Raw genomic sequence first — 25,739 nt, 5'->3', positions numbered from 1 at the left:
GAGTTGCCAGAAAAGCCTGCTGAGCTGGTACAGGTAAAGACTTGAAGGAGATAAGAGAGCATGCTGTTCAGAGGCTTGAGGGAAAGTGAATTCCAGGGTCAGAGAATAGCCAGTACAAAGGAGCACCGCTGATGAGTTTGAGGAAGATTGGGGGGCCCATGTGACGAGTGAAGTAAGAGATGGGAAGAGAGTATTTAAAGTTGGAGAAGAAATAGCAGACCCTCTAAGGCCTTTGAAAGAGATAAGAAGACATTGGAGGGCTTTGAGCAAAGGAGTGGCAGGATCTGACTTTGTTAAAAAGATTGTTCTGGCTGATGTGTCAAGAAAAGTTGGTGTGGGGGGCGATGGGGGACAAGAGTAAAAGTTAGGATGCTATTATAATCCAGGTCAGAAGATGGTACCTTAAACCAGGAAGTGGCAGTAGAGATGCTGAGAAATGGTTGGTTTCTGGGTATTTGAAGGTCAAGCTAACAAGATTTACTGATGCATTAAATATGGAATGTGGGGAAAAATGAAATACAGAGGGTGAAAAAATGAAAGAAGTTAAAGTTAGCTCCAAACACCAACCCCTACTCCAGCTTTCTGACTTAGTAAGTCTGGAGTAGACATCATCTGTTTTGATGTTAAAAGTTCTACATAGGACTCCTTGTACAACTAGAATTGGGAGTCACTGGATTCAATATTTAAGACCCTCAGTTTCAGCATTTTTCTTCAGCCTGTTGGTATTGGATTTTTGATTAATCAGAGAGCTTTTCTTATGCAGAAAGTTTAAGATTTTTCATGTGATATGAAGGAGAGAACAGTGGAAAGTTTGTTTCAGTTCCTTGTTTTTTGATGGGTACACTGAATTTAATAATTTTATTCTTAAAATGTTTGGTGGTCTAGTTCTATTGATTGACATTAAAGTACATGAATAATAATTTCTTAGCACTCTTAGCTGCTAGATTTTTCTTGCTGTACTACTCCAAGTTTACAATACTAAAGGAATACTTAACTTTCAGCTTCAGTCAGTGACCAGCAAGATGTTGGAGGGTTATCTCATTTTTCTCTCATACTTTCCTCTTTTTTTAATTCATCCTTTTTATGCTCTTTATGTTTTCTGGGTAGAAGGTGATTTTTTGTGGATGTTCATTATACATGATTTTGGAGTTTTTTTCTCCTTGTGAAATTTTAAGGTAGCAAAGTTGACATTTTACTTTTAATTCATTTTACAAGATGGAAAGAAATCCCTAATGAGACTTCTTCTCTAGTAAAGTTGAGTTCTTAATTATTTTCTTATTATTTGGTTTAATGCTATGAGTGTGGAAACCCTGGTGGCATAGTGGTTAAGTGCTACGGCTGCTAACCAAGAGATCGGCAGCTTGAATCCACCAGGCACTCCTTGGAAACTCTACGGGGCAGTTCTACTCTGTCCTATAGGGTCGCTATGAGTCGGAATAGACTCGACGGCAGTGGGTTTGGTTTGGTTTTGGGTAGGATTTCAACATTGACTAAAGCGTGTGGAGATTTTTATTCTAAGTTACATCTAAAATGTTTGCCTATATTTTGAAAGTAAATATCCAAATATTAAAAATAAATCTGAATGACACGCCTTATCATATTGTTGGCATTGTTGCAGTGCTAGATATAACATTAGCCTTAGACAGTAATTGCTAACTTCATGCTAACTTTAGAGATGCCAAAAATGATCTTAAGTAATGATTCAACTGTATGACCAAATACCAAAGCCTGAAGGTGAACTTGGTGTGTTTTTCATGAGAAAACTGCACTAGGTTATTATAAACATCCTTTGGCTTACAAAGTGCTATGTGGTTTGGCGTCTGCTTGTCCATCTTGTACCACCACTCCCATCACCTGCTGTCTCCCACCTCGCTGGCCTTTGTAGTTCTCCATCTTTACAAACTTCTGAGAATTAAATGGTATTAGTATTGCTGTATCTCTTCTCCCCCTCTCCCATTCATTCATTATTCTGTTTGTTTGTTCATTTGTTTGTTTATTGCTGGTTATATCTTTGTGTGTTTGTTGCTTTTACTTTTGTTTTAAATGCCGACAACTTGAGAGTATGGTCTGCACTCATAAGAGCCAGGACATTTAAAACTTAAGTCTTGGCTGGTCTTAATTTTATCAGTTGTTTTCTAATACAGGTCAGGAGTGGTTATGGGGAAGCTATAAAACAATCTGTAATTAATCCCAGTTGAGGTTGTAGGTGTGTAGGTCACTTCAATCCTACTTCTGTTGTACTGTTTAAAATATGTAGTGTTACATAAATTAGTCAAATTTGAGCTCTGTTTTGACAAGTTTTTAAATGTTCTTTTACTAGGGAACAAAGAATGGTCAAGAAAGTGGAGTTGAAATAGGAATTGACACAATTCAGTTTGGTGCCCCAGCTTCAAACGGGAATGAAAACGAAGTTGTTCCTGTGCTTTCCGATAAACCTAATGACAAAATACCTGAACCCAAAGAACAACGGCAGAAGCAGCCACGGGCAGGACCTATCAAAGCCCAGAAGGTAAATACAATTCGTGTTCCAGATATACTTTTAGGAAAGCCACCAGCACTTACAGAGAGCAAATACCTGTTTAAAATTCAGTTTAGCTTTTAATAAATATCTTTGATCATGGTGCATCCTTGTCATAAACGTTGAATTTAGCTTCCAGATTTGAGTCCAGTGGAAAGCAAGGAACATAAACCTGGTCCCATTGGAAAGGAGCGTTCATTAAAAAATAGAAAAGTAAAAGATGGTCAGCAGGTGGAGCCAGAAGGACAAGAGAAGCCAAGCCCTGCCACAGGCAGAAGTACAGATCCTGTCACAACAAAGGAAACCAAAACCGTCTCGGAAATGTCTGCTGAAATAGGAACAATGATTTCGGTGTCTTCTGCAGAATTTGGCACTAACGCAAAGGTACACAGCATGCAGTAATTACTAGTTCAGTTGATGCAGACTGTGTCGAAGATAAGGAACAAAAGCAGCAACGGTATACTTTTTTGCTTGAGGCATATAATACTATAGACTATGTGGGTTATTAGGAAACCCTGGTGGCGTAGTGGTTAAGTGCTATGGCTGCTAACCAAAGGGTCGGCAGTTCAAGTCCACCAGGCGCTCCTTGGAAACTCTATGGGACAGTTCTACTCTGTCCTATAGAGTCGCTATGAGTCAGAATCGACTCAACAGCACTGAGTGTTTTTTTTGTTTTGTTTTGTTTTTAATGTGGGTTATTAATTCTACAGAGAAGATTTTATGGTGTGCCTAAATCATCTAAAGATTCTTGACGGTGAATTTTTTAATGTGGAAATTTATTCTTGAATCTGGGCTTTTTAAGTAGCTTGAAGTGAGAAACATCTACACAAGATTGGAATGCTTTTCATTTTCAATTTGGAGGCTTTGAAGGAGTTGCTCTATGTTACTTAAAATAAGTTTTGTTAATAGAGGGATGATAGAGCCTTATCTTGCTAACTGGTGAGATTCTAAAGTAAGGAAATAAGACAAAAGTCAAAAGTTGTGATTTTTCACTACATTCGATGTACAGTCTTTCCTTATTTCCAGTATAGCTAGTTTTCTTCTAGAGTTGGAACAAAGCACTTTTTCACTGGCTGAGCACCAGAGGAAGTAGTTGTCTTGCATATGGGGGCCATGCTGAATGAAAAAATGCTTCCTTAAAAACACTCCTTAAGGCAAGATACCCTTAGTAACTTACAGGAACTAACACTTGTGGGAACAGCAAATTTATCTGTCATTTCATGTTCACTCCAGGACATAATATTCATTGAGAAGAAAGTTAGATGAAATCTTTCATATTATATGAATATTTTTCTTTTTCTTATTGTCATTCGATTGAATTCATGTAAGTAAAAAGCTTATGTGATCTAACTGTAACATATTTAAAAAAGACATTCATGAAAATAAACATACCCTAAAACCTAAGTAATTGTGACAACTTGAGTTCCTGACATTTGTTTATCTACATTGAAGAGAAATAAAAATCAATAATAGAAAGTAAGCTATGGATTTAGTATATGGAAAATGCAGAAAAATTTATTTGTAATTCTCAGAAATAAATAATTGGTACTGTTGACAACTTCTTAGTACTATGCAATGCATTTTAAAAATGTACAGGACCCCAGCAACAGTTGAAATGTTACCCTTTTCAGTGGTAGGTCCATGTTTTATAGCCTACTGTTGACTGATAAATGAACCTTGAGTGAGCTGAGGTCTGTTCTCGCTCCTTTCTTCCAAAATAACTTTACAACTGTTTGGTGCTCGTTAGAAAATGACTCAGTAATTCAATTTAAAACATATTTTTTTCTATTACTACTCCACAGGAGTCAGTCACAGACTATACTACACCTTCTTCTTCCCTGCCTAACACTGTGGCTACTAATAACACAAAGATGGAAGATACTTTGGTTAATAACGTAAGTAATCAATCTGCTATGTGGCAGGTTCAGATAGGAACTTAGCTGTTATCTGTCATCTTGGGTTGTACTCACTGTGTGACCAGTATTTGACTCTTAAGCAGGGAAAGAGTTGGTAGTAAATTTGTTTTTAGGAACATTGTATTATAGTTAACAAAGATAGTCAAAGTTGATTTTGTTTGAAAGTCATTGGCTGTCTATTCAAAATCAAGATTTGTGGTACTTAGGCTTAGTTTCCTAAGTACTAATCCTGTTAACCTGGTTCTGGTAAGAATTTTTGTTGTAGTTCTCATGTTCTACAAGTTGGGCATTTTGTTTGGTTGTGATTTTATTTTAATGAAACCTTTACCTAAGGCGGTGAAACCTCACTGACTTAAAACTAAAGGATAATTAGTGTTTCCAAAGGCTTAGGTATTTTCTTTTGAATATTTTTTTGAAAATGTACTGGACTTCAACAATAACAATATCCCTGTTGTGAAGATTGAGCTAGAATGTACATGTAAGTACTTTGAAAACTCTTAAATACCGTATTAGAAGGTAATAGTAGGTTATGTTATAAATGGGGCCATGGTTTCCCAGAGCAACCCTGTTATACTGCATGGTTGTATTAAAAGTCAGTACAGTTCGTTTCCTCCAGTCCACCGACTGGCAGATGAAAAAGCCTGCCATGGTCACACTGTGTGACTTAGAAGAGCGTTTCAGAAATTACTAGCATGGTCCGTGTTTTGGAGAGCAGATATGGAGGAAATTCAGACAGTTGCTGTTTTCAAATATAGCCTCTACAGTAAGCAAAGGTTCTCAGAGTCACCTGTCTGTCCTCCTTTTCAGAAATACCGTCTGCAAATAAATACTGAAAGCTCTGTCACAAAGAGCTTTAGCTATGTCATCTTGATTGTAAAAATCTTGATTTTTTTTTTTTTATCTTTTTGTAGTTTTTTTCTAAGCGTTTTATTCTTCCCTCTAGCATCAAGTATATAGAATTGTAGGGAGTTAAGAAGCATTAGAGTCACTCAGTCCAACTTTATAGTCCAGCCAGAGAGCTCTTAATACTTAGCTATGGAAAAGAAAAAGGAGCAAGCCACAGACTTTTTCTTGGTGATCACAGACCTCCCTGAGAGCAGACTGATATAACTCCTGCAGCTTTGGCACGTTATAAACTTCATGTGCCATACCTGTGCGTCCCTACCCCCTTTTTGATGATGGTTTAAATTATTTTTAACTAATTATTATTTTAACTAAATAATGGAAAACTTGGGAAGGGAGAAAAGACTTCCTGTCAGCGCTTGTGTCACCATCCAGATTATCAAATACTGAATCAGTAAAGTCTTAACAGATAAAGTTTAAATTGTGGTATGTTTTCTCCATTTGAAAAATATATAGACTGTATCTAAGGTGTAACTTTCTTTTTCAAGAGAGTATGTGATGCTTTCTGCCAAACTACTGTCTAAAAATTTATGAAATGGGAATAAGGAAGAAAAGATCATTATTGCCAGAACCCTTAGAAGTTATGGAAAATAACCAGATGAACATTTCCAAGGTTTCCCTGTGATCTGTACGGCTGATTAACATGGGGACTTGTACACTGATGTCTATTTTGCACACTGATGTCTATTTAGGGGAAGAGACCGGGTCATGTATAGGCGAATAGTCGATATTTAATTGTTAGCAGTGGATGCAAGATACATTTGAAAACAGAAAGATCAGTTTGGGTCCAGGAGCATTAAATAATGGTCTTCAGTCTGGAGTGATTTCGCGGTGTTGCTTGCTTGTGCCAAGTGTGGTGGTGATTCTGAATTTAGTTACTATAGTGTTAAAAACAGATGTGTTTGGACCTTTTGAAATGTTCTTTTTTCTTTCGTTAGTCTGTTTAGAGGTTCCGTTTTATACAAAGAAGCTCTATCCTTTTTTAATTATACTTAAAAGATGCTTATTCCCCTTATTGAGGCTTAATACACCTTTGTAGGATCTTAACTGTTATTTACTGGTTAATGTTACGAATGTTTTGTATCTTGAAGGTCTTGAAGACTTGAATGCAGGTGGGGTTTTTGATGACTGTAGCTCAGATTCATGCAAGAATTTCCATTAGATAGTCCACAGTATCACAGAGCTTCTTTAGGCAGTCCGGTATCACAAATGATTACCTTAAAAAAACTGAGTTAACAATCAGAGTAGTACGTAACAAAATCTCTAGATCCAGAGACTTAGAGAAAAAAAAAGAGATGCATAGTAAGTTGTCAGTATCAAATTTCTAATAGTATTTATCATTTTATTACTGTAGCAAAGCCATTTTGTTCAGTATATCAAGGTGGGGAATATTTCGTACTTCCCTCACCCCTGAAGTTAGTACATTTGTTCTTGAATTTACTTAGAAGAAAGTTGACTATATCGCAGAGAAATTTTCTTAAATTTTTCGCTGTGTTATGTTAAATGTCTCTGATAGAACCTGTGGGTCCCATAAACGGTGGTAATTGTATTCCTTAGAGCTTTGCTACACATGGACCAGTAGCATCAGCATTACCTGGGAGCTTGTTAGAATCTTAGGCCTCACCCCAAACCTACTGAATCAGAATCTGCATTTTAACAGCATTCCCAGGTTATTCCTATACACATTAAAAATATGAGAGGTATTGCCTTCAGGGGAGCCCTGGCGGCGCAGTGGTGAAGAGCTCAGCTGCTCACCAAAAAGTCGGCAGTTCAAATCCACCAGCCACTCCTTGGAAACCCTATGGGGCAGTTCTACTCTGTCCTATAGAGCTGCTGTGAGTATACCTTATATTTGCGGCAGACTGTCAATTCATGCATAGAAAGGCAGATGGTAATTCCCTTAGAATTATGCAAGATGTCCATAATTATCAATTACCGTAAACACAAGGTAATTCTAAGCACTTAGATATTCCTTTTGGCTGATGAAAAAACAACACCCGGAGAGTACTTGAGCGTGAACTTTATTAACGAGGCTCGTGTAGCAGACTTAGATCGTGATCTGTGTCGCCTGCCTTTTCAGGTGCCCCTGCCTAGCGCCCTCTCCCTCCCTAAGAGGGAGACCATGCAGCAGAGCTCCAGCCTCTCTTCAGTTCCTCCCACTACTTTCAGCCTCACCTTCAAGGTACGTAGGACCTCATCTCTAAGGGGCCTTGATTATTGCATGCGAGGGGGCATAAATTAATATTCTTTGGGAATTTTTACTAGTATTCTGTGATAAGCAACAATACTAAGTTGAGGAAGTGGAGTGATGTCAAATGTATACCTTGAAATTGTATTGGTCTCAAACACCACTCAGCAGTGACTTGATGTCCTGGTATTTACCGTGGCGAGGCGTCTGGTTAATGTGCGCGTGCTGTATAGGCTACATAAGCAGATCGTGATGTGATTTTTGTTTGCGGGGGTGGGGGGGTACTTACCACCTAGGGCTAGTTAATAAGAAAAGTGAAGACATGGAATTAAGTGGGGATTTTTTAAGTAGATGTATTTATCTCAGTGGTGCTGTTTGTTGGGTTTATAGTACGAGCAGTTACGTCATCTGTTACAGCAGGCTTCCCAATGCGGCCCTGGTTGACATGAACCTTGCTGATGGTCTCCATGGGAGTGGGAGTTGGGAAGGTGCTTGAGACTAGGAAATCTTATCAAAGAACAGGTCTGCTTTGTGCACTTCCTGGCCTTAGCTAGGCATCACCCTTCAGTGCCAGTTCCCATTCAGCCTCTGTTGTTGTTTTCGCTTGAATGCCTATCCCAGTCGGGTTTCTTATGTCTTGTAATACACAGAGATGGCTTCTGTCGTTATCCTGTTAAAGGGAATAATCTAATTTCACATAAGCAAGTATGTTGTTTTTTTTTCTTTAAGCCAATTGCTTATTCTTCATTAAACCTATAGAGCTTTGCCTTTCCCTCCCATTTTCACATTCTAAGAAGAAATAATATGTATTTAGAATTAAAATAAATTTACATTACATTGCTTAAAACTTAACCTAGTTTCCTCATTTTTACTTCTTCTGGCATCTCTATTTGGGTAATAGATGAAGTGTGGTGAAGTTCTGGTATATGGACGTTATTAACAGTATATTTTGCCAAGGAAAGTACAGTTAAATAGCTGTACTTTTTAGTTTCCTTCAGTTTCCAAAAACAAACTTTAAATTTCCTTGCTACTTAAGAAATGAAGTTAAGCCAAATGCGTGTGACCTATCTATTATGGAAGGTTGATTAATATCATGTGTTTTTAGCACACACACACAAAACTGGTATGAAAGATACTGTAGTCTGTCAGATCACTCTAAATCATGAAAATCTTAGATGACGTTATGTGCCGAAGACTTGATTCCAACTCGCAGCGAGCCCATGTGACATAGTAGAACTGTCCCTAGGATTCTCTAGGCTATAATCTTTATGGCAGCAGATCGCCGGGTCTTTCTCCCCCAGAACTGCTGGGGGAGTTGGAACAGCCGACACTTTGGATTAGCAGGTGAGTACTTAACCATTGTGCCACACCACCAAAGTGCCTTCAAAAATCTCAAACAGTACAGGCAAATTGAGTTGTGGCTAACTTCCTAAATTTACTTCTCCCCCCTCCCCCCCCAAAAAATCTTTTATTTTAAAATAAATCACATTGGAAATCAGCAAGGTGAGAGAAGAGGCTCAAGCAAACAAAGTGGTCTATCTTTTGAATTTACAGTTATGACTTAGTCATAAGAAAAGGTTAGATTAAATGCAGTGTCGCTGAGTCAGAATTGACAACAATGGGTTTGATGTTTTAAAATGAGATACAGGTTGGAATATGTGGAAGTTTCTCAAATTCTTACAATTAAAATAAAGTTTTAGACATTGTACTACAAGGATCCAAAAAATCCACTTCTAAAAGATCTTTCCAATGTTACTCATAAAAAGTATTCTCATGTAAGTGATCACAACTGAATTTGACAGATTCCCTTGGGTTTTCTTCTCAGTCCAGTGTTTTGACTGGTGGAACTGATAAAATGAAGATTTACGGTCTGTCCCTTCCTGTCAGGTAGCCTTAGGACAGGAGAGGGTCTGTATCTGCACCTTCCAGTTCACAACCCACTAGACACACTTGAAATGTGGCTAGTCCAGTTTGAGGTGTGCAATAAGTGTAAGGAGCCCTGGTTGCTCAGTGGTTGAGGCACTCAGCTGCTAACCAGAAGTCCGGCGGTTCAAAGCCACCAGCGGCTCCTCAGGAGGAAGATGTGACAGTCTGCTTCCGTAGAGATTGACAGCCTCGAAAACCCTCTGGGGTCGCTATGAGTCGGAACCGACTCAATGACAGTGGATTTTTTGTTTTGTTTTGTTTATAAGTGTAAAATACACATTGAACTCAAAATTTTAATACTAAATAATATATAAACTATTTCGGTTTTATATTGATTAATGTTTAAATTATAATATTTTGGATATATTGGTTTGAAAAAAATGCTACCAAAATCTCTATTTTTAGTGTTTTTTAACATGGCTGCTAGAAAATTTAAAATTATACATGTGGCTTGCACAATTGTCTGTTGAATGGTGCTATTCTATGGAATTAAAACCTGTTTGTGCCTTTTAAGAAACTAGGAGACTAGAGCTAAAACCAGAGGGCACAAATGGTTACCAAAACCCAAACCCAGTGCCATCAAGTCGATTCCGACTCATAGCAACCCTATAGGACAGAGTAGAACTGTCCCATGGAGTTTCCAAGGAGCGCCTGGCAGATTCGGAGCGCCTGGCAGATTCGAACTGCCGACCCTTTGGTTAGCAGCTGTAGCACTTAACTACTGCGCCGCCAGGGTTTCCACAGCTGGTTACAGCTAGTACAATTACCAGAAATGCTTGATGGGGTCTGGGTGTGAAACAGGAAGTGCTTCCACTTCAACCAAACCTATTGCCGTCGAGTCAGTTCCTTCCAACTCATAGTGACCCTTTAGGACAGAGTAGAACTACCCCCCATAGGGTTTCCAATGCGTGTGGTGGATTCAAACTGCCACCCTTTTGGTTAGCAGCTGTAGCACTTAACCACTACGCCACCAGGGTTTCCCATCTAGTTACATTGCCTTTTAAAAGACCTTGAGCATAACAAAACAGCTAAACAAAACATGGCTGCCATCTGCGGTTTGAGAAGCACTGGCTAGAAAAGAAAGGAGGGAATGGCTATTTCCTGAGGGCCTTTAGGACCTTTCCACTAAATTCAGAGCCCCAAGACAGTGCAAAGGAGCATGGTATTTCTGTTTCCTTATTCACTAGTGGAGTGGAGGTTTTGTTTCTGTGACTTGATATTCCTTTGACCTGTTTCCCAAAGCCGTCAGTAAGTTTGTGGAGCTAGTCGACACCCCACCCTTTGAGTAAAGGAGCAATGGTACATAAAGAGAAAAAGAAATGTTCGAAAGCCCTGGGGTGTTAATCTTTACGTATAGATACGTATATAAACATACACACGCATATGTATTTGTTCTGTGTTAATATTGATATTTTGTTGTTTTTAAAAAAATCATGTCCATTTTGTTGCAGATGGAGTCTGCACGGAAGGCGTGGGAGAATTCTCCAAACGTAAGGGAAAAGGGGTCTCCAGTGACGTCCACAGCACCTCCACTGGCAAGCGGGGTCAGCAGTAGTGCCAGCGGAGCGGGCACCGCCAGTTACAGCTCGTTCTCAAGTGCATCCATGCCTCAGATCCCTGTGGCCTCAGTCACTCCTACAGCATCATTATCAGGTACAGACTTCCGGACCTTTCCTTTAAACGTCTTGAATTACTTAGAATCTCTTGTGATTTTCTCCTGGTGACTGTCCCACAGAAACAGTATTATTTACAGAAAGTGTACGATGAGATCACTGTCAGCTGTTCTGTAACTTTTTGGCACTCTCACCTCCTCCCCCACGTTTCCTGTTGCCAATTTTAGTTACTTAGGGCTGCTAAAAGAGACTTTGCTGGGTGTCCCTCAAAGTTACAGATGCTAATTGATTGTCATTTTTTACCCATACGCAACTCATTAGACCAGCTGAGAAATAACACAGAATCACACAGCTTTCGCATATTTTGCAATATGTATCTAGTTTGAAGGAGCCGTTGCTCTCTGGATAAGAGGGAGGAGTAGAGAATTTCCAGCCTCTGCTGTTTGACTGGATGGAGTGCATCGGATTTTTCCCCCTTTCTTTTTTTAAGGAGAGTTCATCAAGTTCCCCCAGTTAGAAGGTGACTTTCTTGCCTTTTTCCTTAAATGTTTACCAGCGTATGATCCTTCCCTTGAAATGGTACTGATTTGGGTGCTTTACAGCTATCACAGGACGTTTCTGATCTCTTGACTCCGGGAAAGTGTGCCGTTTTACCATGTACGCAGCTGTGTTTCTTCTGTTGAAAACAAATTTCGTTTCACGCTTTCTCACTTGAATCTCCCTAAGGTTTCCAAGACAGTGGAAGGCTCCTTTCCAGCATGGATGAAATAAATCCAGCACAGGATTTACTTTCTTTGACTGGCTCTCGTTTAGTGATTGCGGTAGTAGCTTTCAGTTATTTTGGCATACTGTGTTAGTTTTAAGTTTCAAAAAAAACTGGCATGAAGTCAGAATTATGTTTTAAGACAAACCCAGAGATGGTTATACACGGCGTTAAAATTTCAAATCAAATGGAGCACCCCTTTAGAAAAATACTCCAACTGTATCAGCTGACTCCTACTATATGTGTACTTGGGCTTTCGTAAGTATTCAGATGTTTGTTCATAAATGAATGAATGTAAGGTTAAAAGCCAAGTAGTAGTTTGGGGCTTAACTGTAACAGCCATGCAGATGCTCAGCCTCCTTATATGGCGACTCTTCATTTTTCCTCCTTTTAAATGTCTCTGGTTTATATTTGTTAGGTTTTATGTTCTTGTTTACATTTGGTGACAGGCGTGGGTTTCTGCTCTGAGGCAGCATACGGGCATAAATGGTGTAAACAGCAGCTTTTCAGTTTCCTGTTGCTGTTTTGAGTGATTTACCCTGAACAACAGCAGCACTTTTAAATATGCTCTATTTCCCCTTTATTTTATCTCTCCCTCGCATATAGGAGCTGGTACATACACTACCTCTTCTCTGAGTACAAAATCTACGACCACGTCTGACCCTCCAAACATCTGTAAAGTGAAACCCCAGCAGTTACAGACAGGCAGCCTGCCGTCCGCAGGCCATTTCTCACAGTTAAGCTGTATGCCTTCCCTTATCGCCCAGCAGCAGCAGAGTCCCCAGGTCTACGTGTCTCAGTCGGCAGCAGGTAATGTTTGTAGGAGTGGATGCTGGGAATGGAGACTTTTTCAAGTGCTTATGTTTTCTCTTAGCTAACCGTTTCAGTTTAATTTGCTTTTGGTCTGCTGTGCAAATTTGTTCCCATACAGAGCTGACTGCTTTCCCTCTCTTTGATAAGTATTCTGGGGATCTTGGCAGATAACCGTTACTTATATATTATTGTCAATTGTTTCTTATATATATATTATACATATTAGATAGACAAATTAATATCTAATAATTTGCAGAATAATTTATGCACTTGACACATTCCCAGTCAAATTACAAAAAGATTTATTTATGTGTTATCTGAAACTTGACAAATTGATAGTAAAGTTCATGTAGAAGAATAAACAAAATAAGAATAGCAAAGAAAAAAAAAATTATGTAGTGGGGTGGGGTAACTTGCCCTTCTAAATATCACAGTATTGTATAAGTTAAATTGTCAATAAATATTTGAAAAATATTCAGACTCGCAAATGATTTAAATTCAAATTAGAAGAACAATGAAGTTATTTTTTACCTTTCAGTTTGGGTAATATTAGAAAGATTGATAGTGTCTGGTATCTGTTAATGCCCAGTATCTATAAGGGTACAGGATATCAAAAAACCCGACTCATAGCGACCCTATAGGACAGAGTAGAACTGCCCCACGGGGTTTCCAAGGAGCGCCTGATGGATTCGAACTGCCAGCCTTTAGGTTAGCAGCCATAGCTCTTAACCACCATGCCACCAGGGTTTCCAGTAGGCCCTTAAAATCTATGCTGGTGAGTGTATAAACTGGCATAATTTTTCTTGAAAACCAGCTTTTACATGTACATACCCACTGTAGTAGCAGTTTCATAGCTAGGAATCACACAGGTAAACTTGCCTGTTGGTTGTGTGTGTGTGTGTGTGTGTGTGTGTGTGTGTGTGTGTGTAAATTGCAGTACATTTGATAATAGTGACTAGTTAATAAAAATATAATATGGGAAGCTCTCTGGAATGTACTATACTATATAAAAACAGCAAGTGACAAAACAGTATGTATAATAATACATGGGAAGAAAATCTCGGAAGAATCTGTGCTAAACTTTTCTCATTATGAGATGTCAATTCTTTTTATGTTGGTAAATTCTAGTAAGTAGATATAAAAATTGGAGTGGATTTGCTGCTTCAAAGGATAGGCTCATTTTGAATTTTAACAGATAACGTGAAATTTTACCAATTTGTACCCTGTTGGCCACGTATGAGTGTCTGTACCTTCGGAAGCACTAGCTTACGGTTGTTTAATCCACATATACCTGTACTCCAGGAGGTTCACGCTTCTCGTTTTTCCATGGCTGTATTCACTTTCAGCCCAAAAGTTTACATGCCATCTGGCTGCTAAAAACTATCGATTTGAAATCTACTAGGAAGTTTGACTTTTACTTATTACTCTTTGGAAAATTCTGAAATTTTAACTGCTTGTTTTTCCTGGGGGCCAGTAACACAAATCCCGACTTTCTATATGGACACAAGTCATTTATTCAATACCCAGCATGCACGACTGGCCCCACCGTCCTTGGCTCAGCAACAGGGCTTTCAACCAGGCCTTTCTCAGGTAATTATCAAAACTTGTTTCTTTGCATTCTTAGGATTGTTTAATAGTCATCTTGGATCACAAATAATGGACTACCCGTGATTACCTTTATGTGGTATTAGCAAAATTAAAGGGCTTTCCTAAATCTACCAAAGCTTGATGGTTAACAATGTAAAACAGGTATTGAGATGAAAGGACAATTTAGATGTTTACATTTGTTTTTAAAAGGGAGCTATACAAGGCATTAATTTTTATTCTTTTCATGTCTCCAAACTTTATTTTCCAAAATATGATTTGTGTGTTTGATGTCTGTATGTAATATATCTGTGTACATACACATTTTTTTTATTGCATTACAGCCAACTTCGGTTCAGCAGATTCCAATCCCCATTTATGCACCGTTGCAAGGACAGCATCAAGCTCAGCTGAGTTTAGGGGCTGGGCCTGCTGTTTCCCAAGCTCAGGAATTATTCAGTTCTTCACTTCAACCGTATAGGTAAATGCTTCAAAGTTACCTTTGTAATGCTGAAAACAATATAATATTAGGCCTCCTTGCCATATAAATAATTTAGCAAATATTGATTATATATCATTAACCCCCATCTCTGATTATTTCAAACAGCCAAAATTGAACCAAATCAGGCCTCAAAGCTTCTTGAAGAAGAGGGCAACAACAACCCCATAATAATTAAAAATTGCAGGGAATAGTTGCTAAAGGACCCAAAAGTTTATATGCCACCTGGCTGCTAGAAACTAAATTCAAGTCCCCTCTGTGTAAGAACTAAAGCGTGCAAGGCAACTACGGTATGTTAGGGAGTAGAGGCTAGGCTGAAATAACAACAGAAGAGAGAGAAGCAGAGTGACAGAGAGTAGTAGTAGTCTTGGCAGTGGTGACAGGTATACTCCATAGTGTAGGGGAAGGCATTCTTTTGAAGGATTCTGTCTTTGCAATTCAGGTAGTAATGAAAACTGTTCTTTATTTATAATAGGTATTTAGCTTACATTAACTCAGTTTAGTCTTCACACAGCCGGATAAGATAAAGTCATCCACATTTGACATAATGAGGAAATTGGGACTTTAAAAGGTTGGGCTTTTTACCTAATGTTACCCTAGAGATAAATGGCGGAGCCTGTGTTCAGCCCGTGTGTCTGGTCACTGGCTTAATGAGGGTAGAGGCTAGGGATAGGAGTCTGGTGGTAGGGGCCGTGCATCATGGCTTAGTTCTGCCATCAGTCATCAGTCATCCAAAGGAAAAATAAAGTGCTGTCGGTCATCTAGCTTCAGAGGGTTGCAAAGCTGTGCATTTGTTTTTGGAAATGCGTTTGATTTCTTTTGGTTTTAGAAGTGGTTCAGATAGAATTTTCCATACTTTGTAGATTAAACTTGGCGTCGATTGAGATAGCTCATTGCTTTTAGATTACCATAAATGATACTGCTAAGGAATCCTGGCTCAGCTAGTTAAACTCTCTCAAAAGAGAGCAGATCATTAGTCAACTTGATAATCGTGGCCCTCACTTGAGTTTTTTGAATAAAGATTCCTCAGTAGGATTTAGTGCATCTGTATCATTAGTGATATAATAGGGTTTGTTTTCTGCTCTTACTCTGTCCTTCAGTTTGCTGATCCCAACAGATTCTCTCCCAATAGAAATAAAAACTTTACCACAGCTAGACTGGAAGGTATAGGTAGTCACTTACACAAACCAGCCTCCTTTAATTGATATTAGTTGCACGAAACACTGTTGAAAAGTGTGAGGCCGTGTCCAGCTCTGTGAAACAGAACACAGTGCCTGATTAGTAACGTCCTTCTTAGCCGTGGTGCGGGGAGGGGGCAGTATTTATTATCCCCATTTCAACATTTGTCTTGGAAGGTATACCTTTACGATTGTTTAGACCAGACCTGTTCAACAGAAATATAACGTAAGTCAGATACATAATTTTAAATTTTCTAGTAGCCAGATTTTTTTAAAAAAAGATGAAACTAATTTTACTAATACATTTTATTTGACCCAGTATATCCAAAATATTATAATTTCAACATATAATCAATACGAAAATTATCAATGGAGTATTTTGCGGATTCTTTTTCTTCCTAAGTCTTCACCATCTAGTATGTATTTTATACTTAGGATATAACTCAGTTTGGACTAGCCACATACTTCAAGTACTCAATAGCCAAATGAGGCCAGCGGCTACTGTATTAGAAGGCAAGGGTGTAGACTTAAAGCAGTTGTTTATATCCCTAAGAACATGTTGCTACACTTTACTCTCTCCAGAACCTAATCAGCCTACTGTTTGTTAATACAGAGTCCCTGAATTCATTGCTACGTGGAAGGGAGAGTTTATAATAGTATGTTCACGTTTTCCCAGTTTATATTTGAAAACATAAATTACAGGTAGACATTGTGAACATTGCTTGTTACCCTGGACTAGCACTCTGGCTGCATGGCTTTTGTTCCTGCCACATGGGTCGGTTTTAACAAACCATAATGTTATATATTGGTAATTTTATCTTTAATCAGCACTACTTGGATTTAGTTACAGGTATGCATCGCTTAACATCCATGATAGTTTCTGTGAAATAGGACATTATATGATTTGGATGCTGTGTGAACAGCATGTTATATGCAGGAGAGAGGCATGCAGGGTGGTCATCAGGCAGTCCTGGGACTTGTACCAGTACACTGAGGGACTATGTGAAAATGTTAGCGTGGTCGCTGCCTGGTCTCAGAGCTGTGCCTGGACCCTGCTGCAGCTGGCTCCCTACCCTTCCTTCCTTTCTGCCTGTTTTCCCTGCCCACCTCTCCTCCACCTCGTCTGCCAGTGACCTTTCCTGCTCCTCCTCCCAACACTGCCACAGCCCAGACCACTTGGTCGCCGCCACCACAGGAGGGGCCACAGTCTCAGGCCAGGCGTGACAAGCAGAGTGCCCTGGCCATAGGGGGCAGTGGCCTCGCGGGCATCACCCTCAGCAGCTCTGACAGCAACTGCCTAGCCCCTGCCTGAGGCCGTCACAGTGGGACAGGCAGCCGCAGATGGGTGCAGGGACCCTTCCTCTGCTGCCCCAGGGCCAGGACTGATGTGGGACCTGGAGAGCTAGTGAGAGACAGATAGGATCGACAGTACTGAGCAGAGTACATCCACCACGTCCTATTCTCTGATCAGGATTTCTGAACTCTATTGTAACCTTATGGGACCACAGACTTAAATGCAGTTGGACGTTGCCCAAACAGACGTTATGCGGCGCATGCCTGTACTTGTTATTTGTTTCAGTGTTTTGAAAGCATAGATTTGAGCCCTCCACCCCAGCGATGATAGGGCAATCTGGGTTTAGATCCCAGCATTATATTTTTTAAAAAACCTTTATGGGTAACCCTGATGTACAGTCAGGGTGGAAAGCTAGAGTCATTTGGTATACTTGTTCTTAAGATTTTCAGATTCCTGATGCAGTTAACCTCTAACACAGCCTTTTTTCTTTAACACTTAATGTAGATCTCAGCCAGCCTTTATGCAGAGCAGTCTGTCCCAGCCATCCGTGGTTCTTTCTGGCACTGCCATCCACAACTTTCCAGCTGTCCAGCACCAGGAACTTGCCAAGGCACAATCAGGTCTTGCCTTTCAACAGACTTCAAACACCCAGCCTATTCCTATCTTGTATGAACATCAGCTGGGTCAGGCATCAGGACTAGGAGGTTCCCAACTCATTGACACTCATCTTCTCCAGGTAAGGCCAGGGCTGGAGCCACACACTGGCATTGGATTCCTGTGCAGCACATTATTTTAAGGAAACATGTTTTAAAGAAAAAAACATTAAAAGATACAATAAAAAACAAAGATCTTCCCTTTTTTTTTAATTCTAATATTAATATTCCTAGAGATTACTTTGAAGTCATAACTTGAATCTCTGAATTGAACATTTTTTCAATCTTACTGCAACCTTCTTACGAAATTCTTCCTAGGCTAGAGCGAATCTTACCCAGGCTTCAAATCTGTATTCTGGACAAGTACAACAGCCTGGTCAGACCAATTTTTACAACACTGCCCAGTCACCGAGTGCTCTCCAGCAGGTAAACTATGGCATGGTAAATTTCCTCAATTTTCTTTATTCTTAACTATTTTTACAGCTTTTATTGTTTGGGAATTAAAGTAGAACCAAGATGTGGGCATGGTGTAGTGAGTTTTCGAGCTGCCCTCTGAGGTGTCCCAGGAATTCCATGGGGCCACAGTGGGGAGCAGGTACTCCGTTCCCACAACATTCCTTCTCCCACTTCAGTCGTTCTGCTTTTACCTTTTTTTTTTTTTAACTGTGTTTCCATGTAATTAGTGCCTTTTAACACAAGATTCTATGAAAATAAAAATTTGAAAATTATTGTCCAAAATGTCCAGTTACATGCAAGTGTGATGGGTGGTTTACCCGTGGGTGCAGGAGCCGGAAGGGAGCTGTAAAGGGGCAACCGTCAGACAGTGAGGCAGAGTGTAAACCCAGACACCCTCCTTACATACGTGCACGTGGCGACTGAGACACGGTTGCCTCTAGCAGGGCCGTCATCAGCTTACTCTGGAAAAGCCGACAGAGGGCTGAAGGAGAGAAGCAACCCAGCAGTCAGTTTGTCTTAACTATTTTTGGTTGCTGCTTTAGGGGGTGCTGATTCATAAATACATTATGGACATTTAAATTAAATACTCTGGCTGCGTGAAAACCGACAGGCTTTTTCTTTTTTGTCAGAGCTCATTTTCCTGAGCTCTGAAAGCACTATAAAATACCTATTTAAGAATGTGTGACTAGTCCTAAATTCTTTCCTCATGATTTTGTTATGGTTTGTGCTTATTGGACATGTGCTGTGGATTAACTGAAAGGTAGTCATAGTTATTTCGGTTTTATAGTTTCTCCACTCCAGGTAGCCATACCTAATCTATTTTATCGTTGCACCTTCAGTAGAAGAATGGAGATAGTCGCTGAGCAAAAGATTTGTATTTGGAAAACTTAGTAGATTGACATATTCTCTCTTTTAAATCTTACTGCAAAGTATTTGAGCCTTGTATGTGTGTACTTACAGGGGCAGACGTACAATGGGCACAAGCAGATGGCTGAGGTCTCTGTTTGCTTGTGTTCTAGGTTACAGTACCTCTGCCAGCCTCCCAGCTTTCCTTGCCTAGTTTTGGATCCACAGGGCAGCCTCTCATTGCTTTGCCTCAGACTCTTCAGCCCCCATTACAGCATACCACCCCACAGGCTCAGGCCCAGAGCCTGAGTCGTCCTGCACAAGTAAGCCAGCCTTTCAGAGGGTTGATCCCTGCCGGAACACAGCACAGCATGATCGCAGCCACGGGAAAAGTGAGTGCAGAGCAGTGTGCTGTATATGCACATCTGTGCGTAGCGTACATTCTACAAAAAGAAAATATACCAGTTTTTACCACCCTCCAGGGTATTGGAAGACCCCGTATACTTGATCATTTCTTACTTGTTTATTTTTAATGCACTTGATCCCTCTGGTTTTTATTTAATAGTAAATAAACCACAAATTTTGTGCAACAGTTGGACTTACATAGACTCTTGGACTTTTTAGCCACAAACTTGGCCTGATAATTCCATGGTACTTGAAACCTGATTATAGAATGTTTGTACTAAGATTCTTTACCCTTTGCTAGATTAAGCCTCTACGTATAGCATATTAAACACAGCACTTAGCTTAAGGAGTTTAAGGAATGTTGCATTTATTTTATGCTTTTTCTCAGATGTCTGACATGGAGCTAAAAGCCTTTGGAAGTGGCATTGATATTAAACCAGGCACACCTCCAATCAGCGGTAGAAGCACCACACCAACGTCTAGTCCATTCCGGTAAAATCGGCATTTCAATTTGCTTACAGAGTTTCAAAATAACTGATCATCATTTGTTTGACAAATATTAATATGTCACTGTGTGAAGCACAAAAGGAGCTAAGGCATTCCGATAATTTTATCTAAAATGTTAAGTTTTAAAATCTCTTAACATCGTATTTTTAGAAAATTCTTCTAATACAGAGCAAATCTCGCTAGTATCCTTTCTCACCTCTCCTCCTCTGTTGTCTCTCTGCTACCAAAATGTTTCATAACTCACCTTGGTAAATTTTCATCAGTTACAGTGTGTTAGAGCAATGTCTATAAAAAGCTAACAACATTATTTACGGCACTACTGTACTGACCAGCAGCGGCTTCTTTCCAAGGGCTACTTCCACAAGTCCGAACAGCCAGTCCAGCAAAATGAACAGCATTGTCTATCAGAAGCAGTTCCAGTCAGCCCCTGCCACTGTGCGAATGACGCAGCCATTTCCTACACAGTTTGCACCCCAGGTGGGCAGATATAAGTGAGAATGAGTATTACTTACTTGCAAATGATTGCTAATTTGGCTAATTCTCTGATTCCATAATCTTGCCACGTTAACCAGTTTAGAAGCACAGTTTTCATGAAAAACGATTTCTGACTTAACAGTAAATATGTGACGTTCAAGTACACCTCTGCAGTTTGTAGCCAGACACAGGTAGTAATTGTGTAGTTCTAAAGCAGACAGCACAGTAGTCCAAAGATTCCCCACACAGCTCTGATAATTCATTGCAGTCCTGTTCCTTTTATCTTCTTGAAGAAGTTGATTTTTCAGAGAAGGGTCCCAGTGCTTGACGTTTTCTAGGTTTGAAGCTCTTTATAGTTTTTTTTTTTTTAAGATGTCTGTGTGCATTTGAGATGAAATATCTGAAACCTGTTCTAACGTGTGTGTTATAAGAAAATCGGCTTCTCTTACCTTTGCCGAGCATATTGAAGGACTAACCAGAACTGATAAGAGCTCTCACAGATTAGAGTCAGTTCCTGAGAAAACACATGTTTGTTGAATTATTATCTTTATTTAGTCTCCAGATTGTTTGGTATAGGTGTTTCCCCTTTGTGCAATTGTATCTGTTTTTAAAGATACTCAAATTAATAGCCTTTCTATCTGCCCTTCAGAATTTGCAGCTTAGTTGCTAAAACCAAACGAAGTGCTATACGTAGCATGCTTTGCCAGATTTTTCTGTCAGACTCTCCAAGCATGGCCTTTGTGCTCTTTGCCCCTGTTAATGCAATGGCACAGTCCATACACCTCCTCTCAGTGGCAGACTGGGCACGGATTTACTCTGGGATAAGCCAACCTGGTTTAGTTGGCTTTTTTTTTTTTTAACAGTTCAATGTTGTATGTTTTGTTTTTTTCACTCAGATTCTCTCTCAGCCTAACCTGGTCCCTCCATTGGTAAGAGCCCCACATACTAACACCTTCCCAGCGCCTGTTCAGAGGCCGCCAATGGCACTGGCCAGTCAGATGCCTCCTCCGCTGACCACAGGCCTCATGAGCCATGCTCGTTTGCCGCATGTAGCCAGGGGTCCTTGTGGATCACTATCTGGAGTCAGAGGTAATCAGGCCCAGGCTGCGTTGAAGGCTGAACAAGACATGAAGGTTAGTACAGTGTTAACAGCCAACAGAGCAAGAGTGTCTCTGAACCATGTCTGAAGATGCCTCTGGACCCATAACCCTACATCCAGGCATTCATTGTCTTAGCAGACGTTAACTGAGCTAACTACTTTTTTTTTTTTTTTCCTTTTTATTCCCTCCCCCTTTTTTTTCTCTTCCCTCCTCCCCCGTTTTTTTGTTTTTTGTTTTTTTCTCTTTTGTTTTTACAGTCAGAAAAGAATATTTTAAATTCCGTGGCCAAATGAATTGTTTGTAAACATCTGAGGGAGATCTGAGTGTAGATGCCGCAGTTTTTGGAAGAGTAAAAAAGTAACGTGGCATATTATAGGCTTCCCCATTGTCTTTTTTTTTTTTTCCCCCCTTTTCTTTGATTTTCCCTTTTTATTCCCCCTTCCCCTCCATCCCCTTCCCAGACTTAACATAAGTCATGATTATGTTAGAACTCTGGAATGGGCGAGACATGTTACCTCTCTTGATTTTTCGTCCCTCACAAATCATCCAAGTATAGTTTTCTTATCCTTTTTTTTTTGTCTGCCACCTGAGGTGGCTGTATTCCACAGTGGATTGAGTAGTTATAGATGAAGAACTCAGGAAAGCACTCTGGGATCCTTCGCGATGAAAGGCACTGATAAACGTGAGGTTTGCCGATGCAGGAGAGTGCCTAGGAGTCTGTGTGGGGACAGTCCTTAGAGCATCACCTTAACCTGTCTGCCTGTACAGCTGGCTGAATCAGCTCATTTCTCTGTGTATTAGACTTGACTTTAGAGATCTTAGTAACATTGCCTGTTTTGCCACTACATAGATCAGGCTAAAACAAGTTTACTGGTTTGTGGCAGCGAAAATGTCCATAGCAGCGCTTTACTCTGAATTAGAAACATGTTTATAATAATCCTGTTAGAGTATCCAGTTGTCTGATGAAAGTTTCTTTCTGGGTTTACATTCTTGTGTTTCTGATCCTGAGTAATCAAATTTAAAGACTACCCTGAAGTAAAAACTCTGATTAAACATTAACTGCTTTTATTAAAGCTATGTGGCCAGGACGTTGCATCTGTTCATAACTGTTAAAAAGACTAGTATGTGTAGAAATCTATGGAAACTATTTGGCCTTGGTTACCCCTCCTGCTTCTGGCTCCTTGGCGCTTGATTTTCATACTTAATCCCATGTTGAGAATGACATTAGAGCATAATAATCTTAATGAGGGGGAGGGTATAAATTTCTGGAAAATTGCTTCAGATCTTTGGATAATACAGGCTACCTGTAGAACATGAAGGGTTTTTATTATATGCAGAAGGCATAGAAACTTAAGTTTTAATTGTATATGTTACAGTGGTATAGTTTACAGACTGATGTAAGTATATTCTTTGAGACACATAGTCAATAAAATTAAGAAATTATCTACTTTACCAGCTCAGAATGTGGTAGGAGCTATCAGAACTTAGTGATCAAGTGAAGTTGTAGTTACTAATTTCTGATGCTCTTCCCCTGCAGAAGAGAGCTGTGGGAAGAGGACTCAGCCACAAGACATTTGGTCCTAGGTGTTGGTAATGCCACAATATAAGTGCTTCCTTTTCCTTTTGTTGTAGACCAAATATTGATAGCTAGAAGTTTTAAGTGTTACATATATGTTTTCAAATTTGCAAACAGGCTCCCTACATAAAATTTTGTTGCAATAAGCTTTGTTCCAGAAAAAATACAAACCAGCAGCAATTTGTTTTATTATTCTCTAAGAGGGCGAACTTTGAAAAGGTGGTGGGAGGTGGTCCTGTTGTTTCAAATGTAAAAAAATAAAATCACATGAAGTATTTTCAAAGATAGGAAGAGGTCCATGCATTAAAAGTTTGAAAGATCAATGAGGTGCTTTTGCTGTGGGCCAGTCCAAGGTGGGGCAAACTCTGATTTGTGATTGGTAAAAGAATATGAACCGAGGTTGACTGACAGGCTTCGGTAGTACTACAGCATTTTCAGTTGTTGTTTCTCGTTTTTTTAAGGCAAAGCAGAGAGCAGAGGTTCTTCAGTCCACGCAGCGGTTCTTCTCTGAACAGCAGCAGAGCAAACAAATAGCCAGCAAAACCCAGAGAGTGGACAGTGATCCAAGCAAACCTGCTGAAACACTGACTGACCCTCCTGGTGTCTGTCAGGAAAAAGTGGAAGAGAAGCCACCCCCTGCACCCACCATGGCCACCAAACCCGTTAGAACTGGACCAATCAAACCTCAGGCAATCAAAACCGAAGAAACGAAATCTTAAAGGCTATGGTTTATTGCAGGGGTTGGGGGACAGGGGTGGGGAAAATGGCGTCAGATAATGCCAGCGGCCAAAGGGGTAAAATGGTCTGTAACATTGTCCTGTGCAGAACTTGGAGACGCACCAGGGATACAGGAGCAGTTTACACTGACACACAGCTGCTGCACCGGTGAAAGTCAGGCTTTGCAAGCTTGCACCTGCTATACAACACATGCTCCGTTGATGGCTGTGCGTCTTCAGTCAGAATTATATACAGATGTGTGCACACATTCTTTGAGTGCATCTCATTTAGAACTATAATACTCGTGATTAGTTGAAATGCCAGAAATGTGAGGAAAATAACACTGCAGAGGAGTAGCTCAGCCTGAACAGTGTGGTGGTCCCGCTACTACATTACCTGTGGTTTCTTTGCTCCCTTGTGTTCTTTGGATATGGTCTAGCATTGTAGGCTTGGTGGTGAAGAACCAAGGGTAACTGGTGCTAGAGAGAGGAACCTGATTTTGTATTATGGCAGCTCGCTGTTTTTGTAACATGGCGATTGAGTTGAACGCAATCAAAGTACGGGAACTGATCTCCCCTGCTTCCCGGGTGAGTGAGCAGATGATGAAGTGTTGGTGTCAGCACCCTGGCACACCTCCAGATAGCAGTGTGTGGCCGCTGCTTCAGTTTGAAACGGTGCTGCGTTGTAGTTGTGGCCCAAAGCTTTGAAGTGCTACGTGGCATCCCCCTTCTTCCGTGGAGCGCTCACATTCACACAGCACGTTTGGTAAAATAACAGTTAGGTTGAGTGGACTGCTTGCCTCCACTTGGTCATCATTATCAATCCAATGGTTTTGTTTTTTTTTGTTGTTTGTTTTGTTTTCCCATTTTGAGTGGTTTTTTGTTTTGTTTTTTTTTTAAACGGTTTTTAGCTGATGTTCATGAAGAGCAACGAGTGCTTACAACTGTGCCACTAGTAAAAGGAAATCCTGTCTGAAAAGGTGCGTTTCTGTACCAGAGCCGTGTCACACCGTCCTTGGGCCGTCTGCTGGAAGAGTAGAATCAAGTCTCAAATAATGCCTTTTTAATTGTATCCTCTAGTATTATAGCTGTAGGACTGTACTGTATCATACCTCTGTGAATGTAAGATATCTTGTACCTGCTTTATGATACGTAATAGTGACCGTGCTATATCAGAGCTGCTTTTTAATGACGTTATTCTAGAATGTTTTCTTTCCAGATGATGATTGAGAAGCTAATTAAAAAAAAAAAAAAAAAAATGGTGCCAGGTACCACAACAGTAACAGAACTTTGCTGTTCTCTGAGGTCTTGTTTTGTACTTTTTTTTTTTTTTAATGGAGCGTGCTGGATGTCTCTATAATTTTGTTCAGATGACTGCAGAACCTGGAAAAGCTGCTGCTGCTATTGATGCGTAACACACTGCGATTGGTCTTTTTATATAAATATAAATATATATATATATACATATATATATAATTTGAATTTTTGGAAACTTTAGCTGTCCTGTCAACTTTGGAAAAAAGTACCCCAGTTGTACCGTGTTGAGTTGGCATTGTACAGAAATTAACAGCCATATTGGTCTAGAAACGTTAAACTTAATTTTTTTCCATTTGTACAGGGGTAACGCACTGTATTAAATATGTAAGGTCTTATCTACATGGGTTTGATTACAGAAACTAATAAAGTATTCTCTAAATAATGACTCCTGGAGTTTCTCATCCATTCTTCAAATCTGAAGCAAGAAGGTATGTCATGTACCAGAAATAGTGACCAAGAGGACCGTATTTTTATCCAAATAACTCAAGCCTTCT

The 25,739-nt window shown here is 39.9% G+C and overlaps 1 protein-coding gene across 10 annotated transcripts in view; it reads left to right on the top strand.

Annotated features, from left to right (window-relative positions):
* The window catches only part of PRRC2C (proline rich coiled-coil 2C), a 90,347-nt gene extending 64,717 nt beyond the window's left edge, over positions 1-25,630 (top strand). For 3 of the 10 annotated variants that reach the window (XM_049881226.1, XM_049881228.1, XM_049881225.1), the window contains exons 21-35: positions 2,321-2,509; positions 2,651-2,902; positions 4,321-4,413; positions 7,418-7,519; positions 10,903-11,104; positions 12,434-12,637; positions 14,115-14,230; positions 14,569-14,705; positions 17,700-17,931; positions 18,167-18,289; positions 19,324-19,542; positions 19,944-20,047; positions 20,413-20,539; positions 21,433-21,669; positions 23,674-25,630. In XM_049881226.1, the coding sequence (XP_049737183.1) occupies positions 2,321-2,509; positions 2,651-2,902; positions 4,321-4,413; positions 7,418-7,519; positions 10,903-11,104; positions 12,434-12,637; positions 14,115-14,230; positions 14,569-14,705; positions 17,700-17,931; positions 18,167-18,289; positions 19,324-19,542; positions 19,944-20,047; positions 20,413-20,539; positions 21,433-21,669; positions 23,674-23,931 (2,595 nt within the window). In that variant the 3' untranslated portion in view covers positions 23,932-25,630. Of the gene's footprint in view, positions 1-2,320; positions 2,510-2,650; positions 2,903-4,320; positions 4,414-7,417; positions 7,520-10,902; positions 11,105-12,433; positions 12,638-14,114; positions 14,231-14,568; positions 14,706-17,699; positions 17,932-18,166; positions 18,290-19,323; positions 19,543-19,943; positions 20,048-20,412; positions 20,540-21,432; positions 21,670-23,173; positions 23,227-23,673 lie in introns of all 10 variants that reach the window. The other 7 variants (XM_049881229.1, XM_049881227.1, XM_049881234.1 and 4 more) reach the window with 5 other exon arrangements.
* The last annotated feature ends 109 nt before the right edge of the window (positions 25,631-25,739 follow it).

The sequence above is a fragment of the Elephas maximus genome, chromosome 3, assembly GCF_024166365.1.
Source record: "Elephas maximus indicus isolate mEleMax1 chromosome 3, mEleMax1 primary haplotype, whole genome shotgun sequence".
Taxonomy (NCBI): domain Eukaryota; kingdom Metazoa; phylum Chordata; class Mammalia; order Proboscidea; family Elephantidae; genus Elephas; species Elephas maximus.
This window is presented reverse-complemented; position numbering and strand designations above follow the sequence as displayed.